At 41.3% G+C, this 21467-nt stretch overlaps 1 protein-coding gene across 1 annotated transcript in view; it reads right to left on the bottom strand.

Moving 5' to 3' along the window:
* Positions 1 to 8502, bottom strand: part of LOC125372493 (chitinase-like protein PB1E7.04c) — a 36542-nt gene extending 28040 nt beyond the window's left edge. The window contains exon 1 of the mRNA XM_048382695.1: positions 8451 to 8502. Coding sequence (XP_048238652.1) covers positions 8451 to 8502 — 52 coding nt within the window. The remainder of the gene's footprint in view (positions 1 to 8450) is intronic.
* Between the last annotated feature and the right edge of the window lie 12965 nt (positions 8503 to 21467).

Raw genomic sequence — 21467 nt, 5'->3', positions numbered from 1 at the left:
AATGTCCAGTACAGTATTCCATACTAATTACCTGTCATGTCCTATAATCATGTTAAATTGTTTCACCTATATCATATCAAGTGTAAACTCTATACACGTTGTCGTATATGTTAATATAAGCCCCTTATCATTTAGGTATGCAAGTGAGTACCGATGTATTCTTCACGATCAACGTTGCTTATCATGTGAATACTTGTATATACAGCTGTAGTTTTGTCTGGAACACTCGATCTAAGGTCAAAATAGAGGGGAACTTAGAGGTATTAAAGTTTGAAAGACTACATCTACACCTACACCTACACCTACACCTACACCTACCCATACCCGTACCCGTACCCGTACCCGTACCCGTACACCTAAACCTACACCTACCCATTCCCATACCCGTACCCGTACCCGTACCCGTACACCTACCCATACCCATACCCATACCCATACCCTTACCCGTTCCGTACCCGTACCCCTACACCTACACCTACCCGTACCCGTACCCGTACCCGTACACCTACACCTACACCTACCCGTACCCGTACCCGCACCCGTACTCGTACACCTACACCTACACCTACCCGTACCCGTACCCGTACACCTACACCTACACCTACACCTACCCGTACCCGTACACCTACACCTACACGTACCCGTACCCGTACCCGTACACCTACCCGTACCCGTACCCGTACACCTACACCTACACCTACACGTACCCGTACCCGTACCCTACACCTACACCTACACCTACCTGTACCCGTACCCGTACACCTACACCTACACATACACGAACACGTACACACACACACTTACACAAACACGTACATACACACACACGTACACATACACGTACACGTACATACACATACATACACACACGTACACGTACACACACACGCGTACACATACACGTACACGTACACATACACGTACACACACACACATACACATCCACGTACAAATTAATGAAAATAAACTGCGATGAACATCGGTTTATACGCTCCTGTGGGCTTTAGAGGTCAGTTGGTGACCGTCCTGCGAATGAACCGTTATTTACTATGGGACTTGTGGGTAATTGAATGGGAAATGCATGCATTGTCAATATGTTCAAAGTGTGTTCTACTGTACCCGTACCCGTACCCGTACCCGTACCCCTACCCCTACCCCTACCCATACCCGTACCCGTACCCGTACCCGTACACCTACACCTACACCTACCCGTACCCGTACCCGTATACCTTCACCTACACCTACACCTACACGTACCCGTACCCGTACCCGTACCCGTACACCTACACCTACCCATACCCGTACCCGTACCCGTACACCTACACCTACACCTACCTGTACCCGTACCCGTACACCTACACCTACACATACACATACACGTACACGTACACGTACACACACACACTTACACATACACGTACACACACACACACGTACACATGCACGTACCCGTACACGTACATACACATACATACACACACGTACACACACACGCGTACACATACACGTACACGTACACATACACGTACACACACACATACACATCCACGTACACAAACTGATGCACATACACATACACGTAAACACACACATACACGTACACATACACGTACACACACACACGTACACACACACACACACACACACACACACACACACACACACACACACACACACACACACACACATACACGTACACATACACGTACACATACACATCCACGTACACAAACTGATGCACATACACATACACGTAAACACACACATACACGTACACATACACGTACACACACACACACACACACACACACACACACACACACACACACACACACACACACACACACACACACACACACACACACACACACACACACATACATACACATACACATACATGCACACATACACGTACACAGACACACATTCACATACTCATGCATATACACGTACACGTACACGTACACGTACACATACACATACACATACACATACACGTACACAGACACACAGACACATACGCATGCATATACACGTACACGTACACATACACATACACGTACACGTACAAGTACATCTACACATACACATACACATACACGTTTTGCAGTCCCTAGGAAGTTTGAAGTAATTCAAAAGCAAGTGATGACCCTATGCATGGCACCCATAGTACTAATTATACAGAAGGATGTTCTATGCATGGCACCAACAGTACTAATCACACAGGGACAACGTTCTATGCAACGCACACATAGTACTATTTACACAGCGACAACGTTCCATGCATGGCACCCATAGTACTAATTATACAGAAGGATGTTCTATGCATAGCACCAACAGTACTAATCACACAGGGACAACGTTCTATGTAACGCACCCATAGTACTATTTACACAGCGACAACGTTCCATGCATGACATCCATAGTACTATTTACACAGCGACAACGTTCTATGCATGACATCCATAGTACTAATTACACTCGGGACACAAACTGGAAGTAGACATTAAACAAGAGAAGACAGTCCCTCTTAAAGAAGTAATTATTCGACAATGAATTCTTATGTACTTGCAAACGTTTGTGTGCTGTATACCAAGGAATATATATATACACCTGGAAACTAATTAAGCACCACCAAACTCAAAATGACACAGAATGAAAACTGTAAGTTGTAACCATATATTTTACAATATGGCCCTTATCCCACGCCATGCCATTGCCAATACCACTGTCAATGCGCTTGACGTTGCCTACACTGCGCTTGAAGCACAATACCCATGAAATGTCTAAAAACACATACTGGTCGTGAACATTGCAGCTACACATTTCTCAGCACAGGTGCATGCTTCTTACAAAATTTTATCATGGCACGTCGTAGATTGTCTGAAGCGTGGCAGATTATTGGAATGACAAAATGCAGGTATTTCTTATAGGGAAATTTGACGTCAGCTTGGACATCACGTAATGTAATTTCAAGATTAGTGCAGAAATACTGAACAAATGAAGTTAAGGGGGCCCCATGTTAGCCTCGCAAGACCGAGGAGAAGACGCAGCATTAAGGCTCGTTAGACGACGTCCATTTGACGTCTATTATCAGCTGGATACAGAGCCAGAAGATCAAGCATCCGTCCCTTGTTAACTCAGGCCCCTAGAGGCTCGTTTGGTATGGCCTTACCAACGTCTAAACTGGAATATTGCATCATGGCGGACAGTCCATTTTCTGATGAAAGTCGGTTTCTGTTACACATGGTAGACGGCCGTACACTTGTGTGGAGGCAGGCAAATACAGCCATAGCTGCCAACAACATTCTGGAGACCCATCCGTTTAGTTGGTGATTGGCAATGGTATGTGTTTCATTCAATTGTAAACTTTACAGTCACTGTGCAGGGTAATTAATCTGAACGGACCTCGATGTCAGCATGACATCCTAGAGACAGCAGGTATCCACCGTGTGTTGGCCACTAAACCTGTCCTCGTGGATGACAATACTAGACCTCACACATCACGTGCTGTTCTGAAATGCTTACGTAAGAATGTCATCAAGACACTTCCTTGGCCAGCAAGAAGTCCAGATCTTAATCCAGTAGAACATCTGTGAGAAATTTTAGGCCGTCAATTTCGACAGAGACCAGCCTGTCCAAAATGTACGTGAACTTGCTGTTGTATGCGGAATGGGCTAGAACACACCAACGTCAAGTTAAACGTCTGATTCATGGAATGAGTCGCCAGATGGTAGTCGTCCGTGTGTAGTGTGGTAACACCAAGTCTTTAGGACCATGTTTTTGCTTCTACCGACGGTTTTGAATTCCGTTAATACAGACTGGTTTGAAGGAGTATAGTATTTATTGAGCGACAATCGTAATTTCCACTTTGTTTGTGGTGAATATATATAAAGTCTTTTTTCAAAATGTCAACAATTCAGACTAAATATCCTTGTTCACATTCATGAAAATATTGGTGGTGCTTCATTAATTTCCAGGTGTATCTCAAACTAAATGGAGGTTCACAGAGCGTTTTCTTTTCCAGATTCCCAAGCTACTTGATGTCCCTGAACACGGGTTCCGGCAAAATGAGGTCACATGGGAGATCAGTTCGTGAGATCATGATTGATCTCTAGCAGTTAGGAATCCAATAGATAATCTCCATATACTTCAGATTGTATATCAAAAGAGGATGAAGATGTTTTTGATAATAACTTGGTTATGTTTCAAAATAGAAACTGCAAATTTTCTTTTATCAGAATGCTTCCGTTTACAATGAAATAACGTCAGTGATTAAAAGATTATTTCGTTATTTTAAAAAAGAAGCTCTTTTAGCGTCCCGTATCAGAGATACTTTTTCTGTGCCCTTCAATGTTGGTGACAGCAATTTTCAGACAAGCTATTGTTTTACGCCGCTTTTAGCCATATTCCAGCAATATCACGGCGTGGGGCACCAGACATCGGCTTCACACATTGTACCCATGTGAGGAATCGAACCCGTCTTCGGCGTGACGAGCGAACACTACAACCACACCGCCCCGGGTAAAGCAAAGAAATATTGCGGAAAGATGCTTACAGCTGTGTTTAGTGATGTGATATGTGTTTTCACTACATTGCTGATAAATTAGACCTCTGGTTTTATTCGGAGCAAAACACATTGCAAACACACATTTCATTTAACGCCGTTCCCTTAATTTAATCAGTCAGTATATGTGGAATATTTTCTTTCTAGAAAAGGTAGGTGATTTCCCCGAACCATTTATGAACTTGATGTATCTAATCTAGTATAACCTGGATTATACCTGATATTTGTGACTTTGAATAGTTGAAGCATCTTGCTAAAACTTGACATAATCAATAACAATAACCCATATTGCTTCATTGCACATTGCACTGCAGTCATGTCCTGCGGGAGTCGGTGCGAGGCTGAATCTACTATTGTTCTCTACAAGTACATGGAGCTTAAAGGTGCCTGATGTTCAACGCCCTATGGAGTTCCATGTTAGAAGGCTCTGTTGGATTTCTATGGCGTTTACGGAACAAAAAGTGTGTGGTACAAAACGTTATAGTATACTGTGACTTAATGACATTAGAAGGCGATGTTTGCATCTCTAATACTAAGATAAACATTAAAGTTACGGCAGTCTTTAGCAGTTTCAGCCAAAGGTCACAAAGAACGTTTCTAAAGCGACCACACTACGATTGTCCCACAAAATGTATAACAAATACTGAAAGTGAAGAGGCCGAGTTAAATAACGCCCCTTTTGGCCTGCTAGATTTCTGTTTATGAAACTTTTAGTATTAGAATTTTGTTAGTATTTTGTTCTTTTCAACACTTCGGCTGATTGTAAAGGTTTTCAGGGAGGAATTTTGTAATATTTGAACATGATCTAGTAGTTGACCCAAGTTTTTGTAACAAAACATCACGTATTTATGATACAATATTTATCGCGGGTCAGATAATTTGCTTGTCTCTTAGGATTTAAAAGAAATCGGCGTTTTCAATAATGTTAGCCATATTTCTGTAAATTGACTTCGTCATAAATATAAAACTTGCAAGTGATAGAAAGAAGAAGAGTTGAGTTGACTTTCAAATAAAATAAATGACATTTCCCTTCAGCCAAAGCGTACCTGTATCGTACCTCGTCCTTCAATAGAGCAACATTAGTGAGATGGATTTATTACCTTTTAACAGTACAGCAGTCATGTCACAGACTGTCATCTTATTACTATGACGGAAAATCCACCATCCTGGATGTTGGGCGCGGTTTCGGCTGACCGAGGGTCATTGGGGGGCAGGGGGGTCTGTTGGGGGGTTATAGGGAGGTTTTAAAGATTTGCGGAAACATAATGTTTAACGGTATTGTAGAGAATGAATGCGGTTTTATGCCGCTTTTAGCAATACTAGTATCCCAGCAATATGGCGGAGGGGACACCAGGAATGGACTTCGCACGTCGTAGCAATGGCGTGACAAGCGAATGCTTTACGAACAAGTCAAGCCTACAATACCTAACGATATTATAATTACACACTTGATACTATTATTGCGTGCTTGAACCATAACGATTTTTAAGAAAGAGTGGTACAATATTTGTAAATTCGTAAAATTTGTCATTAGTATCTGTATTAAATACTCTATGTAAACTATTGTGAAGTTACAATATATTCACTCCGCGTGCGGTTTCAAATGACAAACTATCAATTGTATACAACAGTCCTCTAATTTTAAAACACAATAGGTTCTTCTCCTAAATGACTTTAAACCAGAATTCATTTTTGACATTTGGAAGGCGTTGCAATTCGCTGTGCAGAGTTGCGTCCCTTATGCGTTCCAGAAATATATGATCGTGGGTTCGAATCCCAGTTTGGCCCTGATTATGTGTATAGGTTTGTAAACACCATACATGTTCTCGTGACGTTCACCACGTTGTACACGTCTTAGGCGTGATATAACTGATATACTGGCCAAAGCGGCGTAATAACCACAGCAAACCATTTCTGACGCCAAGATGAACCTGCTAGTCTGGTACTTTTAAATACAGAAGACACTGTTTCTTCACTACAGTTAATTATAAAGTGGCACTGATATACATATTATCGTGTCTGCATCATGACGTTGGAGAATTTCAAATACAAACATACAGTCAAGTATGATTCTCCTTGAAAACAGTGAAACCAAATTAACTCAGACGGTAGCGCTGAAATCATCCAGATATACAAATTCCCGGATTCACGAGTCAGCACCATTTCTACGTTAAGGTCATACGATATAGTCTCAGCGTTAAGATCGCTTTGTGGATTGCTTTCCTCATAACATTGTTTTGTGCAGGTGGGCTTGATACAAACCCACTTGCGGGGCAGTGGGGTAGCCTAGTGGTTAAAGCGTTCGCTCGTCACGCCGAATACCCGGGTTCGAGTCCCGACATGATACAATGTGTGAAGCCCATTGCGTGTGTCCCCCGCCGTGATATTGCTGGAACATTGCGGCGTAAAAATCAAACTCACTCACAAACCCACTTGCACAAAATTATATTAGCGCTAAGACTGTTGTAAGCCCAAGTTTAAGTATCGAGTTTCGCGCTAGTGTCTTAGCTTCCATATTTCAAGGCTTCCACGAAGTTCATGTTCGAAAATATAGAATTGCCGATTCAAACATACTTCCACAATGTACTGCGCCATATGTTTACAGGTGGCATAAAGGCATGTCTCGTTTTTACGTTGGGAAAGAACTGCTTTATTTGGGAACGGGTCAACAATCGTTGACATCCGAACTTCTGTTCCTACTGATATATTTATGACATGTATTGATATGAACAACGTTGCCGATAGTCAACGTTGCCAAGTAAAGTCAAATGAGGTGTATGTCTTAGGCCACATAAATATACAGAAAATGCTCATTGTGCAAGACAGGAGTCAAGACCATCAACACACCCCTCAGCGCCAGCTACAGTGTTCTTTCAACAGGGAAATTGAAACCTTAATTACATTATAACAATTAAAATAGTAAGAAACTAAACCTTCGAGGAGGTTATGTTTTGTTTAAAACAATCGATGAAATCGATCTGTCCAATTTGTGTTTATGCAACCATTCCTTGATCTATACTTGGCAACAATGGTGTATGACTATGACATGGCGGAATAGTTCCGCCTTCAAGTCGTGGCTTTATACACTTTTGTTGGTACTGTATGTTGATTATTGATAAACATCATACATCGCCTGAATAGTTTAAAAGATGCATCGCCCTGTGTATATGGCCTATGCATGGGCTATACGACCCATCTGCTGAAAAAAACCTGTTCTTAAAACTAAGTTTCAACATGGTAAAAACAACCCAGTTCACTTGCGAAAATTTGCAAGGACGAGAGTCAAATACTATTTCGTTGACGTTTAAAGAGAAAGTCTTTTCAGACGATTAGCATTCAAAGCTTACACAGTTATATCGCAAAAAATGATACGATTACCACTATATTATGGAAAAAGTATAAGATCATTTAAAACGCAATGTCAAAAGTATATTTTATTGTATGAGCATTAATGTTAAATGTTGAACGTCTAAGTTTGTCTTTCATCAACTAAGACAAATTCTATAAAAAAAAAAAATTCAGTTACATAAATACTAACATCGTATCAAGTAATATATCAAGATATAATCTTCATCCTCATCGCACACCTGTACGTTATAACTAGTTTAGTCAACATCGTTCACATTGAAATCTAGGTAAAATGTCACACTAAGCATAATTTATGTATTCGTTGAAATGTACGAAAATAAATCCATTAAAAAGCGTCATTAATAATAAATTTTATTTGTTTACAAGTGAAAAAATGTGTCAGATACATATAAACAAGAATAAGCTATACCCCAAATGTATATTGAGGAATCAAAATAAAACGACCACAATATGCGTCCTTATAATTTCACACACTTAGAGATAGAGGTTTTTTCCTAAATATGAGGTGTCTCACCTGTGAGGATGACCGCTAGGGTGACGAGTATCCCCTTGTAGGGTGGGGCCATATTGGGCGTTGTCATTCCACCAACATACTTCCCCGTTGATTTCACAAGACAGAATGAACGTTTACACACAAACACAGACTATCTCACTATTTCCGCGGCCTATCTCCCACACTTAAAAATTGATCACGGTATTGATATGTCTTAAGCTGCAATCCAGCAAAGGAAATTATGTCGTGCCGGGCTTGGATTGTCATCAGGGAATTCGGCAAGCACCTGTCGCACGGTCCAATCACAGGTAACTGCGAACCATCTCTCAAAGACGCGCTTTAATAATTCACACACGCGCACGTCAGCGGGAGCCCTAAACGACGCGTAAAAAGAACAATCGTTTTATGAAAGGTTCAGTACGACCAAAATCTCACTGAACGAAAACTTGTGAAACCACTTTTTTTCGGAGACTTAATTAGTACAGATGCCATATAACCAAATTGTTCACGTTCTTTTCCGGTTCCTGACGAATGCATGCATTAAGACACTGTATAACAGCTGGCTATTAAATACCAATAAACGGGTGCGTTTAGGTATCGACTCCATTGTTCTTGACGCCATAGTCAATAAAGGGGGATAATTTGTTGCCGTATGATAAACACATTCTAAACAATTACTGAACGCTCGTCTCGGTCTCTGATGTGATGGTGCTGCGCGTGGTCTCCATGGTGAGCAACTCTTCCGCGCTAATTGACCGGCAGGGGAGATATTCCATTCCAGTGCATTAGTAAATAATTTTTGTACTCATGCAACAAAGAATGATATCAGCAGATAAATGAGCACATTGTTGATACGTGATCTATCGGCTTGCCACAAAGACGATAACTTATCACTGCAGACTGTTATGCAATCCTACCGGTACGCACACACCGTGTAATTTCTGTGAACGGACTTAATCCATCACTGATATATTTACAAAGTACCGAATGTTGTTGTGCGATGGTTGATCTGCTGGAAGCATTCGTAAAATACACAACCTAATATTTTCGCTGACGATTTGTTGTGGCGATTAGGTGCCTAACTCTGAGAGTGAGTGAGTGAGTTGGGTTTAACTCCGCTTTTAACAGTATTCCAGTTATATCGCGGTGTGTAAGCTTAATGTGGGAGGAAAGCCCGAAGTGATGCAGGTCTTAGACGTTTACCACTTCGGTGAAACCAATGAGCACGGGTATGGTGCTGACAAACCTAGAAACATAATCGGGGCGAACCGGGATTCGAACCCACAATCATAGGTTTCTGGCGTGCCCATGGAACGCAACTCGGCCATCGAATCGCGGCGCCTTAGACGACTGGGCCACCCGTGCCCCTCCTCACTCTAAGAGTGTGGGTTCGAATCTTGAGGGGACTCAACCCCCCAAAAGTACTAGAATTTGTATTGAAATAAGTGAGTGAGTATGGTTTTACGCCGCTTTTAGCAATATTCCAGCAATATCACGGCGGGGGGCACCAGAAATGGCTTCACACATTGTACCCATGTGGGGAATCGAACCTGGGTCTTCGTACGCTTTGACCACTAGATTACCCCACCGCACTATTTAACTAAGAAAGTGTTATCCCAATATAACATTTGTCACATTTGCCCACTTTCTAAAAGGCATTGTCTATTAATAGCTTCCGGTCATTGGAGCCGTGCCAATTTACATTTATCTCTGGGGCCTGAAGTTAGCAGCGGGTTCGTTATTCAAAGGCTGTATATTAAACAACTGCAGTAATGTGGTCAAATACACTGAAACTCATTTAATACATGACAGCAGGTTCGTCTTACATCATCATCTAAAACCTGTTTAGTTATTCAGTACCTTTGAATAACGAAAAACAAGCCAGCACCGTCATTCGTTTTTCAAATAACGTAAAACAAGCCAGCATGGGGTTCGTTATTCAAAGGCTGTATATTAAATAACTACAGTAATGTGGTCAAATACATTGAAACTCATTTAATATATGACAGCCGGTTCGTCTAAGCTGTTTAGTTATCCAGTACTTTTGAATAACGAAAAACAAACCAGCACTGGGTTCGTTATTCAGTTTATGTCCAACAATTGTTTCAAACATAAGATAGAGACTCGTCAGTGAATAGAACTTGTCCCCACTGCATGGCCGTCCAGCGTAGACGCTGTCTGCACCACTGTAAACGTGCTTGACGGTGGTTTCCTGTCTAAATGGGACGTCTTGCGGGTCTTCTGGCGACAATCCCTCCACATCTGAGGCGACGACGTACGGTTTGTGAAGATATTCGTCGAAGGCCAGGGATGCTTCTTGCAGTCACTGTTGCTGGCTGGAATCGATTTCATGTAGGTGTGTTGTTCGAATCCAGTTGTCTTGTCGATTATTGGTTACGCGTGGCCTGCCACTCCGAGGATGGTCTCTGACTGCATTCGTCTGTCGCCAACGTTGCCATAAACACAAAATGGTGTTTCTGTGGACGTTAAATTGTCTTGCAACATCACGTTGTCTCGATCCTGCTTCATCAAGCATACCAATGGCTCGCAGACCCTCATTTTCGGACAGGCGTGGCATTTCGTAATGTTGAATAATTACGTAATTTTGTTGTTTTTCTGAGTGGTTGTTGTTAGCACGATGCTAAACAATGCATATGGAATCCGTTAATTCACATGTTTTTATACCCATTATTGGATAGAGAAATGCATGGGGCTTGCATAAAAGTCAACTTTTGCATGGAATGCATGCTTTTCTGTAGCAGTTGCGTTTTTGTGACTTGATTTCATACATGAATTACAGTATTGAAAACGAAACTTTACTTGTTTGAAAAATACACTAAAATATAGGTGTCACAGGAACTTTTGTTGTTGAGTATATAAAAATAAATTGAATAAAAAATCTGCTGCTATATCTATTTATGTATTTATTTACACATATCTGTATACAAATGAATCTGTGCTTTACTAAGAAAGTGTTATCCCAAATGTAACATGTGTTACATTTGACCACTTTCTAAATGGCATTGTGTGTTCATAGCTTTCGGCTATGGGATCCGTGCCAATTTACACCTGTCAGAGGGGTACACAAAGTACGTGATCCAAACAACCAGTTATTGGATTTTCATTTTTGTGGAAACCTGCGTAGCTGAGGGGGTTACATCCCTGACTTTGTGTGCTTGCGATTAGGTGCCTCACTCTGACAGTGTGGGTTCGAATACCAAATGGGACTCGACCTGCTGCTGGACAGCACTTAGTAACTAAAAAACTGCTTGGACATAGATTAGACTACCTTACATCTGTCAATTCGTCGGACATCAACTGAAAACTAAAATGCTGCAGTTTAGTTTTTGTTATTTAAAAGTACTGAAAAACTAAACAGCTTTTTGATGATGATGTAAGACGAACCTGCTGTCATACATTATATGAGTTTCAGTGTATTTGGCCACATTACTGCAGTTGTTTAATATAAAGCATTTGAATAACAAACCCGGTGCTGGCTTGTTTTTCGTTATTCGAAAAACGAATAACGAATAACGAACCCGCTGCTAACTTCAGGCCCCTTCTATCAGAGGGATACACAAAGTACGTGATCTAGATTACCAGTGGTCGGACTTCCATTTTGGGGGAGCCTCGTGGAAGCCTCTTTGGCTGAGTGGGTTAGATCGCTGACTTTGTGCGCTGGAGATTAGGTGCGTCACTCGGAGAGTGTGGGTTCGAATCCATGGGACTCAACCCCAAAAATTCTTGAATTTGTACTTTACTGAGAAAGTGTTAACGCAAATATAAGATTTGTAACATCTGACCACTTTCTAAAAGGTATTGTCGTAACTGCTTTTGGGCGTCAAGTGCGACCCTACTACAGCTACTGAAAGTATTGCCGTTCCTGGTCATCATGGTCAATTACGCCATGACTTTGCAACTCGCCTTGTCCGCAGCGGCTCGGCTCCGTCAAGGAGGGATTGGTCTAACGACGCTTACTCCAAGTTGTCTCTATCAGCATTCATACTCGCAAAATAAAGAAACGCAACACCAGCTTTATACTCACTTAAGTTTTACTTACTCTCAGCCCATCTATCAATACAGGACAGGATCAGACCGGCCAGACTCGTCACTAAATGGGGAGAACTTAGATCGATCGGGATTCGATCGATTGCAAACCGCGCTCTCCTCTCCTAATGTTAAAGTATCATTTTATAGTGTTCTTTGTCACATGTCACAATACCTCATTTTGATTCGTTAAAAGTTAGATCTGACCATGAACTCATGTGTGTCGTAATCGGAAAAACACAGAAGCCTACGTGCCAGATTGCTCATCTCTCTATTGATTTTGTGACTCGCCCCGGATGCTCCAAATGAAATATATCTTGAAATTCTCTGCCTGTTTCATTAACTAATGAACGATAACCTGGAACCAGTCCAATGATAAATATGAAATGTCAAGAATACACTTGTAATAAATGTGAAATGTATTTTATCTATTGATTCCTTTCGAACTAAAGGTTCTCTGTCACAAACTGTATCTAATGCAACTCCTCATTGCAGATATAACGGTTTTATTTGTTACCATTTTCTAATGTTTTTGAGATGCATTTTAACCTTATAACAGTATTGTGTATTCAGATCCAAATCTTCGCTTTTGTATTTGCATTGTGCATTTAAATAATAACTTGCGAATCTAGAGGTGTGGTTTGTGTAAACTGTAACATCAATATGTAATTGTAAGACGACAGTTGTTTATCAAGTGACTAATCATTTATTACAATCGCTTCTTTGTCGCTTTAATTACAATCATAACATTGACTATAAACTCAAAATCTACAGAATGAGCATGAAGTTAAAACAGTTTTTGCATGCTCCTTAATTTACATAAAATATTCATTTTCATAATGTTGCACAACCTAACAAATGAGAAAGATGCGAGTTTAATGGGGATTTTTTTTGTTTTAAATATTAGTAGACATGCGGAGGACACATTTGACGCATCAGTAGCAAAACATGATGTCCGATGTTATTCCTTTGACGTGTATAAGATGTTCTCATGTTTTTTCAGATGAACAATTGCCTTGACTTTGCATGTGTTTGTGACGGGTGCCACCGATGGACAAGGATACTCTCACCTTCTCGCGAAACCTGGTATCATCGCTATTTGGAAGTGAGTCAGAAACACACGCTCCTCATATAGTCGGAATCGTACAATGGACTCATGGTAATTGATCATGGTAAAGTTATTTGTCGCTTTTATTCTTACATAAAGTGAGCATAATTGGGCATTCCTGAGTTGAAGAAACATATATTATCGCAGTTTATGCTTCATGGGTTCTATGTCTTGCTGCAATACATTCAATAGTTAAGCTGTAGTGAGGTTCCATTGTGGGATAACTGAAATTACGGGAATGTTCACTGGCTTATAGTGAACGAGTGTTGTTTTACACCGCTTTTGGAAATATTCTAGCAACATCACGGCGGGGGACACCAGAAATGGGCTTCACACATTGCACCCATGACGAGGGAACGCTTTAACCACAAGACTACCCAACGGCCCGGACGGACTTATAGGAATTTTAATAATACCTTGACAAACCTAATGCCCTTATAACGTTGTATATCCAGATGTCAACTGTTTGATAGAGTACGTATTAGCTCCGGTGTGGGGTTCGTCATTGTTTGAGTGAGATACTGCTTGGCCAGTATTTATGGGGCTAGTGTAGACGGACCTGCTGTAGACAAGGCCACAGTGAAGGGATCACAGCTGCCAGTACTCAAGGGTGAGAAGAGTCCAAGATGACAAACTGCAACGACCCTCGAACATAAAACTGCCCAACGGTTGTAGGTGATAGGGTCACTCACTAAGCCTAAGGCCAAGATTCGATTCCCAAATACAATATGAAGCCCATTTCGCGTGCCCCATTCCTGGTATTGCTGACTAAGTGCTAAAAGCGGCCAACCATACTCACTCACTCACACACATAAGCAAGCACTGGGTCCCCTTTCCCAAACGATAATATCACTTCCACTGTTTAACATTTACAAACCACAGTTGTGGTGCTCAACTCGCTTCGTGACAAGGAACTATGGAGCGTGAACGCTCTACCTTGCTGAAATCGAACATTTTTAACGACACCACTTAAAGCCAAGCTATTTCTGGCTAAACCTTATCACATGGGATGTATTCATATTGAACATGAACAAACAAATCAGTTAGCAACGTTGAACAGTTACTACAGACCTACGGTGTGTTTACGCAGTAACACCGACAACACTGTGAAGGAATAGGCGTCTTCACACAGAGGTTCCGCGGTCATCGGACATTTATGGTGGTAGATCGGTATTAGTTATAGGGAAACAAAACTGTGGGTAGGCCGGCGTAAACACCACGGGATGAGATTAAAATTACGTCTGGGTGATATCTTCCATACAATCGATGTAAGCGTATCCGTGAAGGGATAATTGACATTCATTGCCACTCTGTTGGCCACTGACTTGACTTTACATCCCGGAACACATCGACGGCTAATCTTCAAAGAGTCGTTAAATGTCATCAAAATATAACGTCAGCGCCAAACAATAAACAACCTCGATTATCAGCCGAAACAGATTCCATAGAGCGTAACAGGCAAATAGCGGTTAAAATTATATGAATGGATGACTGAAAATGGGTGATGACACCAGGTGTTCGCTAAAAGGTAAACATGTCCTCCCTACCGGCACCAGCAGCCACTAACACAATTTGCATGAAACGGTAGGTGTTTGTTGTCTGACACTGCACAGCAGTACTCCTGCCGTGCGACGGCGGCCTGTAAACAAACCAGTCAATCAAGTGATGGACCAGACATTCCAGTGACTCCATAGAGCATATATTGATTTTGTTGCAACTAAAAGCGATATGATGAAGAATGGTGAAAGGCAGTAACTCTAATGTCCACTAGTGCCAGACCGACATACAGACTACATCACCAGATTCCCCGTTCCACAAAGCGATCATACACTCGAAACCCAAGTGTTCTACTTCTGAACACTAGACTGAACTGAACCAGCAACATTAGAGGTACAATTCAAGTATTGATTACACAAAATGTATGATCAATGCCATAAATATCTTTTCCGAGCCGTCGTATCTGGTAAAGAACACAGTTATTTGTACAAACATTTATGAAATATTCTTTCCAGGTATGAACTTTATCATGATCATTTTACATAACTTTTCTCAACGTTCCCAATCATCGGCTATTAAAGAGTAAATTCATTTTATACATCTTAGGTATATGGTCTCTGAATTGACGGACGATCGGCATTGTATGATACTTCTCAATGACGCTGTTCGTTGATATACGGGGCGTAAAGACGTAATTGCTGTTTGTCAGAGTACTGTGGGGCCAACGACTTATACAATCTCATTATAATCAGATCTTAGTTCTTGCTACCACGACACAAAGGACATCCCATTAGGGGTCACGTCAGAACGACCTTTCATCTGACCAATCAGAGTTAGTGAGTGAGTATGGTTTTACGCCGCTTTTAGCAATATTCCAGCCATATCACGGCGGGGGACACCAGAAATGGGCTTCACACATTGTACCCATGTCGGGAATCGAACCCGGGTCTTCGGCGTGACGAGCGAACGCTTTAAACACTAGGCTACCCGACCGCCCCCCGACCAATCAGAGCGTCGCTTACGAGATCATGAAAGTGACAGTCGGAATGTGATTTCTAATCATGCATCCTCGAAAACTTTTTATTCGGGTATTCCGAACGATAATTACATTACATACAAATCCATACATTCTAGACCATATATTAGCCATTCCAGAATGTTCTTTTATTCGGGTTTCGAGAATTTGTCAAAATATGTTTCGAAGCCTACTCGTCAATTTGAAATTAGTGCCGTAAAGCACGAGTAAGCTGCCTTCTGATTGGCCAATGTCGACTTCTTGTCAGTCATTCCATTGGTCGATCAAAGTTCGCGCAAGGTCGGTCTGACATGACCCGTAATGGGATGTCCTCAGATCTTTGTTTAGCGGTAGCGAGAACTAAGATCTGGTTTTAATGAGATTGACGACTTATGATACAACTTTTGAAACTATATTTGTGAAGGTGTTTGTACAGAATGTCTATGAAACAGATGACCTCAGGGAATCAAAGCGAAGTGTGTTGCTGCATATTCACACATAAGCGAGAGACGGAACTTGAAACGCCTATTGTGCGCCGGGCTTGTTTCTGATGCATCAAACACGTCTGCCAAGACGACAATGCCAGACCACATCGTGCCCAGGTCTTCACTGATTATCTCCAACGAGAAGGCACACGGACAAGCCCGCAGATAGAGCATCTGTTGGATATTTTGGGCGGGGAGTGTTCTCCAGAGACCCAGCACCGGCCAACATGGCCCAACGTGGTAGCTCTTCAGGCGGAATGGCGGGCAATACCAAGGGCAACCTTACGCAAGTTACTCAACAATATGCCATCCAGGTGTCATGCGTATATCGCCCAACATGGTGGACACACCAGATATTGAACTATGTTGAAACACGCCCAAAATTATTTTTACAGAATTTTGTCGCCATTACACATTCACTATCATTTCACCAGTTACCCTATTTTTTAATGTTACAAACAAGATATGGCTTTATCTTCCCCATGGCCACATGCAATTAAATATCCTTCGCTAATGTACTGAGCATCCTTTGTCTAACTTAACGAGCTGCTACGTTGTTTACATACACTTCAGGGACGGAGCTGAAGATGAAATTAGTTGTATGCCCTTACCTGTCCCATGTATTTCATTGTTGCCTGTGTATGGCCATGAAAGGAAATAAAATGACACACGACTAATTGATTCTGCTTGTATTTCTCTAAGTATTTCAAACGTATAGGTGTCAATCGTATTGTATATATGCCAAACGTATGTAAAATATTTGAAATTGCACAATTTCCTATTAATTTCTGTCCTTGTTATTTGAAGGAAATGTTCCACTTCTAACGTTTGAAATACAATTTGAAATTGTTAACTGCCCAAATTATCCCAAATGGTACGCACACACGTGTAAATGTCATTGGTCTAGTGTGCTATCTCCTGGCATACATGACATACCATGCCTGTTAGGAGAATGGACACTGGTCGGTTGGTTGGTTTTTGTTTAATGCCGCACTCAGCAATATTCCAGCTATATGACGGCGGTCTGTAAATAATCGAGTCTGGACCAGACAATCCAGTGATTGACAACATGTGCATCGATCCACGCAATTGGGATCGATGGCATGTATCAACCAAGTCAGCGAGCCTGACCACCCGATCCCGTTAGTCGCCTTTTACGACAAGCATAGTCGCCTTTTATGGCAAGCATGGGTTGCTGAAGGCCTATTCTACCCCGGATCTTCACGGGTCAGAATGACACTGACGTACATGTGTATATTTCTACCTTTCCAACGAGGCATACATGTAGATATAACCACATGATTCGGAATACTTGAAAATATGTGCATTTATATTAAAACCAACACTGTTCCAAACGTCAGAAAATAGTTATTTTCGTATCGTGGTATTTGTGCCAAAGTTACAATTTGATACATGTCCGTTTCGTAATTTCATATTGCATTTTGCTTTCAGTAACCTGCCCTTACGCAACATTGTAATTATAAATTGCATTGAGAACATTCGAAACAGTTGTGAACAAGGTGCCTGTATTCGCCGTACCGAGTTGTGAGACTGAAGTAGACAATGCAGTGATTTACATAATGAGTATCGATCCACGCAATTGGGATACGATGACATGCATCAACCAATTCAGCGAGCCTGACCACCCGACCCCGTTAGTCGCCTCTTACGACAAGCAAAGCATAGTCGCCTTTTTACGTCAAGAATGGGTTGCTATTCTACCCCGAATTTTCACGGGTCTCATGGTGAAGTGTAAGAGTGAGTAGGGATGCTGTTCACACCCTTGGAAAGGTATTTGCAGTGTCAGCTGAGGTCGTCTGGATGTCTGATTTGATTTGTTCCTATATCGGTAGAGACGGGATGGTTCTGTGCAAATAGTATGGTAAATATTGGTTATACAATGTCCAGGGGTGGTGGGGGGTAGGGAGATGTGGCTATACTTCAGCCACATCACTGGGACACAAGAAATGAGCTTCATATACATTGTATTCATGTGGGGAATCGAACCAGGATCTTCAGTGAGATGAGCCCAAGCTTAAAGCTTGGCCACAGCATCTGACTCAGAATATATAAATATAAGTTGGATTTTAAAGAAAAGATTATGTATCAAGTGACAAATCATTTCTTACAATCAAAACATGAAAAACAAATTCGATATGTTTTCTTGAAAACGGCCTACAAAATTAGAATGAAGGACAGTGTCTACCATTCACTTAAATCAAGTTATGCATGCCTTGCTTATAGTACAGTATGTTTTGATAATACCACACTACCTAGCAAGTGGGAAGGGTTCGTGCCGAACACAAAAGTGATTTCTGCTAACCTGAAAATATTCACTGGCTTATTGGAGGAATACGTGTGGGTTTTTTAACGGTTTTGAATGATTCAAAGTAGTATAACAGTGTTAATTAAAAGACAATTATTCAAGTAACATGTCAATAAAAGATTAAGGTGGGTGTAGATACTTAATATACCGCATGTTTTCATATACAACAGTGTCAAGTTGGTTGTGCAGGTCAATACACACGAACAGTCATGAGGAAAATATGTTATAAACGTTATGACAAACAAAAATCATCATTTAAACCTATGTTCAAATTGTTGCCTTGGAAACGCAAAAGGGAAATATGTAAAAAAAACTGAGTAGCAAATGGCACTAGTTCAGCCCAAGCTTCATAGAGATAAGAATGAGAATTTGATAAACATCGTAACATGTACACGCTATAGATCGCGGCAGTCATACCTGCCACCTCACAGTATGGTATAGTGTAGGTGGACGTACACCGCCCACCCTTTAGTCGCGTATGTTGAAAATGTTTACAGTTTCTTTAATACTATATAAGTTCCATTAGTTTTGAGATAACAAATGTCCATGTAGTACAGGTGAACAATTTCTTCATGGGGCAAGTGAGTTCGCCGATCACGGCGGGGAACACCAGGAATTGGTATTACTTATTTCAGTCATGTTGGGAATCGACCCCGGTCTCAGAAGGCCAATTTTTTCGGCACATTTCAATTTCTTTCTCAAAGGGATTTCATTCATGGCAGATGACCCCTCATACTAGATTTGAACACTATCCTAACCCAACAACATCAAACAAAATCAGAGCTCCAATGTGAATCAGGAGGGCTGTATAGCTTTCGGTCTTTCAAAACGTGAGTTGGAAAGTTGGAATATGAGAGCGATGAAGAATTTTCTAACTTTCTGTCTTCAAGTCATTTAGGGGCGGTCGGGTAGCCTAGCGGTTAAAGCGTTCGCTCGTCACGCTGAAGACCCGGGTTCGATTCCCGACATGGGTATAATGTGTGAAGCCCATTTCTTGTGTCCCCCGCCGTGATATTGCTGGAATATTGCTAAAAGCGGCGTAAAACCATACTCACTCACTCACTCAAGTCATTTAGCTAAATTGTCAAAACGCACACGGAGCATCACCTATTGTCTTGGATTTGACGATCATTGGGAAGAACAGAACGCAAAGACCGTTTTGACATAACTAAAAACAATTGTACTAAATTCAAGGCAGTCAAACACCGCGCGTGTGACCTACTTTATCATATCAATCATTATTCCATGACATTTAGAAGATAAACCTATTTTGTTTTAAACTTTGAGGTGGTTCATCTTGATTAAACGCCCCTAAATGTCACTGAAAACCGAACGTAAATTACTGATATCACCATTTCATTGGTTGTGATAATAGTACATATTGATATAACAGATTCAATTTTAGATATCAATAAATGAATGACGGAGCATGGCCAACACGCCTTTAAAAATGTATCTGCGAAATTATACCTATATAATGCACACCTATTTAGAACAGGGTCGTCAAAGTACAAACCCGTGAAGTTAGAACCCATACTTTTTCGTAAAAGGCGACTATGCTTGTCGTATTAGGCGACTAACTGGATCGGGTGGTCAGGCTCGCTGACCTGGTTGATGCATGTCATCGTATCCCAATTGCGTGTATCGATGCTCGTGATGTAAATCACTGGATTGTCTGGTTCAGTCTCGATTATTGACAGGCCGCCGTCATAATGTTTAGTGCGGCGTTAAACAACAAACAAACATGAAGCTTGAGTTGAACTGGTGCCATTTGCTTTTCGGGATTTTTTTAAAGTTTCAGCTTTTGCTTTTCCTTGGCAACAGTTTGAACATAGGTTCAATGAGGGTAAGATTTGTTTCTAACGAGATTTACAACACATTTTCTCCATGACCATCTATTCGTGTGTATTGAAGGTTCCTCCTGCACAACAACTTGACCCTGGCGCGAATTAAACATGCATTTTAAGTGAATTGCGTAGACCGATGCTCATGATGTCAATCGCTGATCATGATGTCAATCGCTGCTCATGATGTCAATCGCTGATCATGATGTCAATCGTTGCTCATGGTGTCAATCAACCCGTGAACATCCGGGTTAGAGAATAGGTCTTCAGCAACTCATGCTCGCCATAAAAGGCGACTATGCTTAGGCGACTAACGGGATCGGGTGGTCAGACTCGCTGACTTGGTTGATGCATGTAATCGTATCCCAGTGGCTTAGATCGATGCTCATGATATCAATCACTGGATTGTCTGGTCCAGACTAAATTATTTACAGACCGCCGTCATAAAGCTGGAATATTGCTGAGTATGGCGTTAAATAACAAACAAACATGATGACAATCACCGGGTTGTCTTATCCATACTCGATTATTTACAGACCGCCGTATAATTTAGCTGAAATATTGCTGAGTGCAGTATTAAGTAACAAACAAAGTTAAAGTATACATTGAAGAATTTCAGGGACAGTTTTATTTATTCTCCATTTCTCAAACCATTTACCTTAAACAAAACTATTTCAGCTGAAAATGTAAAAGACTATCCCTCTCGCTGTATTCTG

The sequence above is a fragment of the Haliotis rufescens genome, unplaced genomic scaffold, assembly GCF_023055435.1.
Source record: "Haliotis rufescens isolate VD_foot unplaced genomic scaffold, xgHalRufe1.0.p SCAF_40, whole genome shotgun sequence".
Classification (NCBI taxonomy): Eukaryota; Metazoa; Mollusca; class Gastropoda; order Lepetellida; family Haliotidae; genus Haliotis; species Haliotis rufescens.
This window is presented reverse-complemented; position numbering and strand designations above follow the sequence as displayed.